General features: G+C 40.2%; 1 protein-coding gene across 1 annotated transcript; it reads left to right on the top strand.

The window, feature by feature from the left end:
- Positions 1-2,760: 2,760 nt before the first annotated feature.
- Positions 2,761-3,213, top strand: LOC130855575 (histone H2A type 1-H-like). The gene has a single exon (XM_057739367.1). It carries the CDS (start codon positions 2,764-2,766, stop codon positions 3,154-3,156), a length of 393 nt encoding a protein of 130 aa, XP_057595350.1. The 5' UTR covers positions 2,761-2,763; the 3' UTR covers positions 3,157-3,213.
- Positions 3,214-10,356: the final 7,143 nt, after the last annotated feature.

Here is a 10,356-nt window from a genome sequence, read left to right as displayed (position 1 = left end):
CTATAAAACTCTTACAGGAAAACATAGGCAGAACACTCTATGACATAAACCATAGCAAGATCCTTTTTGACCTCCCAGAATAATGGAAATAAAAACAAAAATAAACAAATGGAACCTGATGAAACTTAAAAGCTTTTGCACAGCAAAGGAAACCATAAACAAGAAAAAAAGACAATCCTCAGAATGGGAGAAAATATTTGTAAACGAAGCAACTGACAAAGGATTAATCTCCAAAATACACAAGCAGCTCATGCAGCTCAATATCAAGAAAACAAACAACCCAATCAAAAAACAGGCAGAAGATCTAAATAGACATTTCTCCAAGGAAGACATACAGCTTGCCAACAAACACATGAAAAGATGCTCAACATCACTAATCATTAGAGAAATGCAAATCAAAACCACAATGAGGTATCACCTCACACTGGTCAGAATGGCCATCATCAAAAAATCTAGGAACAATAAATGCTGGAGAGGGTGTGGAGAAAAGGAAACACTCCTGCACTGTTGGTGGGAATGTAAATTGATACAGCCACTGTGGAGAACAATATAGAGGTTCCTTAAAAACTAAAAATAGAGCTACCGTATGACCCAGCAATCCCACTACTGGGCATATACCCTGAGAAAACCGTAATTCAAAAAGATACACGTACCACAATGTTCATTGTAGCACTATTTACAATAGCCGGGACATGGAAGAAACCTAAATGTCCATCTACAGATGAATGGATAAAGAAGATGTGGCACATATATACAATGGAATATTAGCCATAAAAAGGAACAAAATTGGGCTATTTGTAGTGAGGTGGGTGGACCTAGAGTATGTCATACAGAGTGAAGTGAATCAGAAAGAGAAAAACAAATACTGTATGCTAACACATATATATGGAATCTAGAAAAATGGTACTGATGAACCTAGTGGCAGGGCAGGAATAGAGATTCAGATGTAGAGAATGGACTTGGGGTGGGGGGAGGGAAGGGGAGGCTGGGATGGAGTGAGAGAGTAGCATCGACATATACACACTACCAAATACAAAATAGATAGCTAGTGGGAAGCTACTACAGAGCACAGGGAGACCAGCTCGATGCTTTGTGAAGACCTAAAGGGGTGGGATGGGGAGTGTGGGAGGGAGGCTCAAGAGGGAGGGGATATGGGATACATGTATACATATAGCTGATTCACTTTGTTGTACAGCAGAAACTAACACAATACTGTAAAGCAATTTTACTCCAATAAAAATGAATAAGTAAATAAAGTACCATGTGATCATTAAGAATCACATTCCTAAATAATATTTTAAAAAAAAAGAAAGAAACCTAATTACTCCACTTTAAAAACAGCAAAAGCTACCATTTGTTAAGATTTTTTTCTAAGTGCCTGAAACTGTGCTGGGCACCATACATGCATTATCTCAATTCTCACAACCTTATGAAGTAGGTGGTATAATTGTTCTCCTTGTTTTACAGATGAGGAAACTGGTACTCAGGTGTCTTTGCCATGAAAACTCAGCTAATAAGAGGTGAAGTTATGACTCAGCTACAGGATCTAAGCTCTGAACCACTACATCATGTTGCCTCTCAATATGACATAACCAGAATGTGAGTAATTGATAAACAACAAATTAATAAAAGAAATTGCAGAGTTGATCAATAGCATCAATCAGATAGACAAGGGAGAGACTCAAAAGACAGAAGAAAAGAATACACTTTGTTTTTAAGAATAAAAGGATCTCATAAAAATTCATATTATATGTGAAAGAAGAAAAAAAGCCAGAACATCTAATATTCCACAATATTAAAAACAATAAAAGTAGAAATTAAAAGTACAAGTGAAATTCCCATCAGCTTCATTCATAATAGCCAAAACTGAAAACAGCCCAAATGTTGACCAACTGTTGAATGGACAAGCAAACTGTGGTACAGCTATGTAACAGATACGGCTCCACAATGAGAATGAGTGTTCTGGTGACGCATGCAGCACATAGATGAATCTAAAAAATATTATTCTGAGCAAAAGAAGCCAGACACAAATTACTAACAGTGCATGATGGCATCTATGTGACCTTCCCTGAGAGGCAAAACTACAGGAACAGAAAACAGATCAACGGTTGCCAGGAAGCAGGGGTAGGATGTGGAATTTGGCTACAAAGGAGCACTGAAAACTTTTTGGAGTGATAGAAATGTTCTATATCATGACTGTGGTGGTTGTCACACAACTGTATACATTTGTCAAAGCTCATTAAATGCTGTGGTTGAAAGGGATAAATGTTATTGTGTATAAATCACATCTCAATGAGCCAGGGTTTTTAAATGAATGCAGAATTTAAAAGCTCCACATCACATAAAAAATTTAAGTGTTTCAATACTTTCTACATTAAGGGAAAAAATTCCCTATGTAACAGAATATTTGGAAGGATATTTCCATATTAAAATTGTGGAGTGCTCCCAGAGCAGCACTTAGAAGAATATGTATTTTTCTAGATTAATAGGGAAGAAAAGATAAATAAAAGCAAATCCCAATTCTTCCCCAAAGTTGCTAATCCCTAATTAGCAAATTTATTAAAAATAGAAAAATGTGGGGTGAAAAAACATACTGGCAATGAATAGAAATGACTTTTAAAGCAGGGATGATATTCTAAGCTATGCATTCATAAATATCATCACTGATGCTCTACAGGTAGCTGCTAAGCACGAAATAATAAATTAGATGTCACAAAATAAAGGACATAGGTAGGTACTCGAAGTGAACTTTTGGGGCTCATCATGTCTGGGCGTGGCAAGCAGGGCGGCAGAGCTCGCGCCAAGGCCAAGACCCACTCCTCGCGGGCCGGGTTCCATTTCCCCCTGGGCCGAGTGCACCTCCTGCTCCGCAAGGGCAACTACGCCGAGCGGGTCGGGGCCGGCGCGCCTGTGTACCTGGCGGCGGTGCTGGAGTACCTGACGGCCAAGATCCTGGAGCTGGCGGGCAACGCGGCCCGCGACAACAAGAAGACGCGCATCATCCCGCGCCACCTGCAGCTGGCCATCCGCAACGACGAGGAGCTCAACAAGCTGCTGGGCAAAGTCACCATCGCTCAGGGCGGCGTCCTGCCCAACATCCAGGCGGTGCTGCTGCCCAAGAAGACCGAGAGCCACCACAAGGCCAAGGGCAGGTAGTTGCCTATATTACGGCAACCCGAATAAGTCCAAACTACAGGCTCTTTTCAGGGCCACCCATATTTTCTGTAAAAGAACTTAACATTTGTTCATTAATTGGGCGGTGAATAGGGGTAGTGAGATTTTGTCAGCCATAAATTGGTACTTGACATCTGCAACTGCAAGGATCCAATCACACTGCACTAGTGCAGCTGTGCTGTGGAAAACGGGCAGACGGAAGAGGTCTTCAGATAGATGTTTTCAGGAGATGATTTTGTGAGCCAACCCTTGCATCTTCTCATATCTAGAAAAGCACTACATCCCTACGTGGTGATGTCTTGTCTGCTCCTGATGACTAACAAACCCCCCACAAAAAATTTTTTTATTGCATGTACTCCTTTACCAAGATTACATACTATTCCTCCCCTCTGTCTCTTCTCAGAGCTACCTGGGATGCTGTCTCCTGAGCTGCAGTTCTCATTTTGCCCCAAATAAAACTTAATTTGTAACTCTCAAAAAATAAAATAAAATAAAATAAAAAAAATAAAGAACATAAATAGGCCAATAGACTAATCACAGAAGTAGAAACAGTTATAAAAAGTTTACGTCGCCAAAAAACAAATGGTACTAATGGAGTTACTAGCTTATTGCCTTAAATTTCAAAAAAACAATTAACTTCTTTTTTGCTACCAAAACTATTCCAAAATATAGAAAACAGCATATAACTCATTTTGTTTTTATGAAATAAATGTGATTTTGATCATAAAACCTATGAAAAAAAGTAAATGATAGCTCAGTCTTTCTAACTTAAATACAAAAATCCAAAATAAAATCTAGGACACCAGATGTGAGTTTAGAGAACCAGCTCTACCATGGGGTTGGCTCCAGTCAGGGGTCCAAGGCACACCCCAGAGGGCACAGCCAACAGCACGTCACAACAAAGACACCACAGGCCTCCCCCAAACCCAGAGGCTTGGTGTAGACACCAGGCACTGTGCAAGACTGAGGATAGAGCGCCACGTGGTCCCAGCATCATGGGGCTTACCTGCTGCTAGACTTGAGGCCCTTCAGGAGCTTTCTCTGTCTTTCTATTGATATCTCTATATCTTTAAGGCAACATCACTTTGTTTTGTTTACAAATATATTGAATATCTGTCAAGAATACTATTTTGTCATTACCCTTTGTGAATTTTCTTGTCTATGTTGCTTGCTTGTTCTTTCAGATAAAATTATAAGTAAAATAGCAATTATGGTAATAAAAGTTTTTTTGAAAAACATTTTTCTTTTTTTTTTCTTTTTTTTTTCTTTAAGCTCTTTATTGGAATATAATTGCTTTACAGTCTTGTACCAGCTTTTGAGGTACACCAAAGTGAATCAGCTGTATTTATACAAATATCCCCATATCCCCTCCCTCCTGCGACTCCCTCCCACCCTCCCTGTCCTGGCCCTCTAAGGCATCTCCCATCATCGAGTTGATCTCCCTGTATTATGCAGCAACTTCCCACTGGCTATCTATTTTACAGTTGGTAGTGTACCTAGGTCTGTGCTACTCTCTCACTTCCTCCCAGCTTCCCCTTCGCCCCCCGCGCCCCCAAGCCCATGTCCTCCAGTCCGTTCTCTGCATCTGCATCCTTATTCTTGCCCTGTCTCTAGGTTCATCAGCACCATTTTTTTTTTTAGATTCCATATATATGAGTTAGCATACAGTATTTGTGAAAAACATTTTTCTTCTATGGTCTTTTCAGCAGTAACATGACATAGTTTCAAGTTTATTAAATTTTTATTTACTACCACGATGTAAACTCTTTTCTTTCTTGCCAGTTGCATTTATTTTTAATTTTATTGCATTGGCCAGAACTCCTAAATGATGATACGTAAATGGGCTTTCTTGTCCTTGGCTTGTTTTTCTGTTGTTAGTTGTTTCGTTTTGTTTTTTTTTTGGCGGGGCGGGGTGCTCACCGGATGGCATGTGGGATCTTAGTTCCCCAACTAGGGAGCAAACCCATGCCCCCTGCAGTGGAAGCGCACAGTCTTAACCACTGGACCGCCAGGGAAGTCCCAGTGGTGTTCTTGGTTTTAATGAAAGATGCTTTACCATTAAAAGTAATAAGTATATTGCTTTAAAGAATAAAAATTGTTAAGCAAAATAAACCAAATATTGGAAATAAGGCACAAAGACGACTGCATGTCTTTTCCAAGTCATACCGAAGCTTTACTTAACAACCCCTGCCCCCACCCCGGGGTTATTTCATCCTCTAGCAGAATGTACCTTTATTTGATTTATTATTTACCCCCAATACAAACCAAGCCCCTGTGAAGTTATATGTTAACTTGTACACTTAGACTTTTGTCTAGTAGAGAGGCAAATGATTTTTGCCTAGTACAAAAGATAATCCCAAAAGTTATAGATTTATTGCCCTGTACAGCACTAACCTGTTTTGCCTGTAAGGTAGCAAACTTGCTTCAGCACGCCTTTCCCTGCTGACAAATGCTCTGTGAACCAGCCCCGTCATGCTGCTAGTCTCCTGAATTAGAGAAATCTAGAGAAATCATTGACATATACTCACCATACATTTGAATGAAAGTACACTTTCCACTTTTAAAAATTATACTGTTTACACATTCGACAAATAATGACATATATCACCACCCAATTACAATTGTGGTAAGGGCTATGAAGGAAATGGGGGTGACATATCTTGGATCAAGGGGTTCTGGAGGAAATGGTGCTTAATTGAAGGCCCGGAGGCTGACTGCACTTACAGGAGACCCACGGGCCAGGAAGAGCCACCAACAAATTGGTCCTTCCTGGGGTAATCTCACTACATCTAAAGATTCCCAAAGTCACGGAGGAAGGTAACCAAGAATTATTCTCTACAATTGCTGCAATAGAGTTGTCTTGTATATCTACATCAACACAATTTTCAAAATAAAAATAATAAATAATAATGGTATTTACACCTACTGTTGGCTCAGAGTTTATTACAGCGCTAAACACTTGAAATGTATTCTCTTCAGTCCTCGTGACATCCTACAAAGTACTTAACCATTATTATCTCCATTTAACAGATGAGAAAACTGAAGCTCAGAGAGGTTAAGTTATATGGCCAAGGGTACACGCTAAGCCTGCCTGATATCAGACCTGAACTCCTTTGCTGTCCTGCCTCTTCCAAAGATATCTTTCCAAGTTTGTGCTGCTTTATAATGGGGATGGAGTACATTATTTTCATTTTTTTAACATAGCCCTTTTTAACATCATGGCAAGAAAGGAACAGGGAGGTGATACATGTGAAGGGCACAGTGGTTCAGTGTTTACTTTTGCTGGCTCTGCTCATTTTCTAAAGCTTCCTGCTGCAGTGATTCAGAAGTGAAAAGCAGGGTTTGCTTAGAGTGGCTTTTCAACAAGAAGAGTGTCTTGTTGAAAACCTGTTTACTCCATGCCTCTGCTTTTAACTATTCCCCAACACAGCTCTCTCTGTTGCTTTTCTCTCATCTATAAGCCCTGAGCACTTGTCTAAAAGCTTTTAGCCCAACTGAGTAGGCCAAAAGCCTTCTCCACCATTTACCTTGCAACTGGCTCTGAGTTTCTCTTAAGTGTTTGTCTGACTGTTTAGTCAAGGATTGAGAGTCCATTGTGAGCAGAGTCCATTTGCCTTGATTGTGTGTAAGCTTTCCAGAGTTCACTGCTTTGTTTTTTTCCTTTTCTTTCTCCATCGGTACGTCCTGCTTTTAAACTGAGATTTATATAAAAATGTAATTATCCTATCACCTTCCTTAATCTTATATTCAAGGAGAATACATGTGTCTTTTGTGTTTACCGAAATATTTCCCAAGCGATCCAAAGGTATATTGAATTCTATCCTGGGTCCCTATGGCTTGGCATCTAATATCAGCCGCGGCCCTTCACGACTTTTTAAAAATCTTGAACAGCCTACAACAAAATCACAGAATTCCAAAATATCTGAACTAAAGGCCCTTTAGAGATTGTCTAGTCTAACTTCTACATTTTACACAGCGGAAAAGAAAGGCTGGTAAGACCTGTGCTAAGACCTCACCCGAGTATATTAATATCTACTTTGCATTACATATTGCCTTCCCAATTATGCACTCTTCGAAAACAAAGACCCCTGACAGACATTTTTCATACGTCATCTGCGACATATATCTATGAATGGAGTAGATATTTAAAAGGGGTGGGGGCATGGTCATTTTATAAGACCATCTGCTCAGGGACCTCTGCCCTAAACTGAACGAGATTAAATACAACCCATAAGGGATGCACAAGGTTTGAAATGAGACAGCCAGGAACCTAGAGAAATTTCATCCCAGCTCAATGGGTCCCTTGGGGGAGCTTTGGGCTTTATTCTGTTTGCTTTTATTACCTGTGTAGGGCATGGATACACATTTGTGAAAGATTCAGGCAACATAGTGTCTTTCTATATAAAATATCTGATCTACCACTTAACAGCACGTCATCTTGGACAAACCCCTTTTAACTCCCTGTCTCAGTTTCCTCATCTGTAAAATTAAAAGATAAAAAAGTCAGCTCATGCGGTTGCTGCAATAATTAAATGGAATCTTATATTTATACTCTATACATTAAACTCTCATCACTGTGCCTGAAGCATAGTATGTGTTCAATGAATGGTAGGTATTACGACATAATTTTTAGTAGTGATTCCTAACACTTGAATAGTAATTTTCATTTTGATCCTAATACACAGTATTAGTGACTAATGTTCTCTCCACTTCAAAGATGAACAAATCGAGGTTCACAGAGAATGAATGCCTTTTCCAAGGTCACATTTCTAGCTAGGAAATGGCAGATCTGGAATTCAGACCAACCCACTCGGAATCAAGACCCTTCTCTTGCCCCATGGTAATGCCCAACTATTGATGAAAAATAAATGAGATTCGATCAACAGCATTTTTAAAATGTTGAGCACCTTGTAGATGCCAGGCACGGTTCTAAACATTGAGGCTAAAGCCAGGAACAAAAGAGGCAAAAAAATCTCTGTTCTCATTCTTAAGGGTGAAGATAGCCAATAAAAGAATAAACGGGTAAAATGCACAGCAGGTGAAATGAAGGGGACACAATGAAGAAAATGAGCTCAGGAAAGGGGGAGGGGTGTGCCCAGAATTAGAGGACATGATGACCTGGGGTGGCCTCATGGAGAAAGTGACCCTTGAGTGAAGATCTGGGAAGGCGAGATGAGGCAGACAGATACCTGAGGAGAGCAATGTGCATGGGGAGTGGAAAGGCCATGAAGTGAGAGCATGCTGAATGGTCCAAAGAATAACAAGGAGGCCAGTGAAGAGGACGCAGAGTGAGCCAAGAGAGGGGACACTGGGATGAGGGCAGAGAAGTAATGCAGGAGAGCACTGGTGGCCAGACAGTGAGGAGCCAGCAGGACTTCAACAGGATGAGTGCTACTGGAGGGTTTTGTGCGGAGGAATGTCGTGGTTTGACCTATGCTTCAAAGGCTCACTCTGGCTGCAGTACTAAGATTAGACTATAGGGAGGAAAGGGTAGAAGCAGGGAAACGTATCAGGAGACTATTGCAAGAGAAAAAGGATGGATGGTGGCTTGGGCCAGGATAACAGCAGTGCAAGGAGTGAGCAAGCAGCCAAATTTGGGGTAGAGCCTATTTTATTATGAAAATTTTCAAACACTGTAAAAGCAGGGAGAGTGATACAGAAAACTCCCATAAATCCATCACTCAGATTCAGTAATTTTCAAGATTTTGCCACATTTGCTTAATCAGCATTTTTTTTTTTTTTGGCTAAAGTGTTTTCAACTAAATCGCATACATTGTATATCATTTCATTGCTACATTCTATGCAATATACATATCTTTAAAAATATGAATATTTCAGGAGTGTGGCCAAGATGGCGGAGCAGGAAGACAATGAGCCCACCTCGTCACCAAAATCACAACTATTGACAGTGCAGCTCTTGAAGAGAAAGAACAGAAGATTAGCAGAAAAGATCTTCTAGAACTAAAGCTATAAAGAAGGAACCAGGGCAAGATGTTAGGAGGGGTAGAGTTGTGGTACAGTCAAGACCCATACCCCCCGTGGGTGATCCACAAATAGGAGGATAATCACAATTGCAGAGGTTCTCCCCAAGGATCTAGGGATCCAAGCACCACAATAGGCTTCCTGTACCAGGAAGATGAGCTCCTAAAACACCTGGCTTTGAAGGTGGGGCTTACTTTCAGGAGGCCCAGAGTGTTGTGGGAAATAGAGACTCCACTCTTAAAGAGCACACACAAAATCTCGCATGCTTCAGCACCCAGGGCAGAAGCAGTAATTTGAGAGGAGCCTGGGGCAGACTCACCTGCTGATCTTGGAGAGCCTCCTGCAGCGGCAAGAGGTGACTGGAGCTCACCCTGGGGACACAGACATTGGCAGCAGTCATTTAGAGGAGCTTGTTCTACCACATGGACACCAATGCTGACTTCACAGGTGATTTGTATCAAACACTGACAGAAGAGTTAATACCTATCCTTCTCAAACTATTCCAGGAAATTGCAAAGGAGGGAATGCTTCTTAACTCATTTTACAAGGCCAGCATCACCTAGATACCAAGACCAGACAAAGATATAACCAAAAAAAAAAGAATTAAATAGTTCATTCAACACGATCAAGTGGGATTTATCCCAGGGATGGAAGGATGTTCAATATCTACAACTCAATCAATATTGATACACCACATTAACAACTTAAAGGATAAAATCATATGATCATCTCAACAGATGCAGAAAAGGCTTCTTACAAAATTCAACATACATTCATGATAAAAACTCTCAACAAAGTGAGTATAGAGGGAACATACCTCAATATAATAAATATATGACAAACCCACAGCCAACATCACACTCAGTGGTGAAAAGCTGAAAGCAAGATCAAGAACAAGACAAGGACTCCCACTCTTACCACTTTTATTCAACATAGTATTAGAAGTTTAAGCCACAGCAATCAGACAAGAAAGAGGAAATAAAAGGAATCCAAATTGCAAGATAAGAAGTAAAACTGCACAGTTTGCAAACAACATGATAATATATATAGAAAATCCAAAATATACCACCACAAAAACTACTAGAATTTATCAATGAATTTGGTAAAGTTGCAGGATACAAAATTAATATACAGAAATGTGTTGCATTTCTACACACTAGCAACAAACTATCAGAAAGAGAAATAAAGAAAACAACCCTT

This window comes from Hippopotamus amphibius, chromosome 6 (genome assembly GCF_030028045.1).
Source record: "Hippopotamus amphibius kiboko isolate mHipAmp2 chromosome 6, mHipAmp2.hap2, whole genome shotgun sequence".
NCBI classification, from domain to species: Eukaryota; Metazoa; Chordata; class Mammalia; order Artiodactyla; family Hippopotamidae; genus Hippopotamus; species Hippopotamus amphibius.
This window is presented reverse-complemented; position numbering and strand designations above follow the sequence as displayed.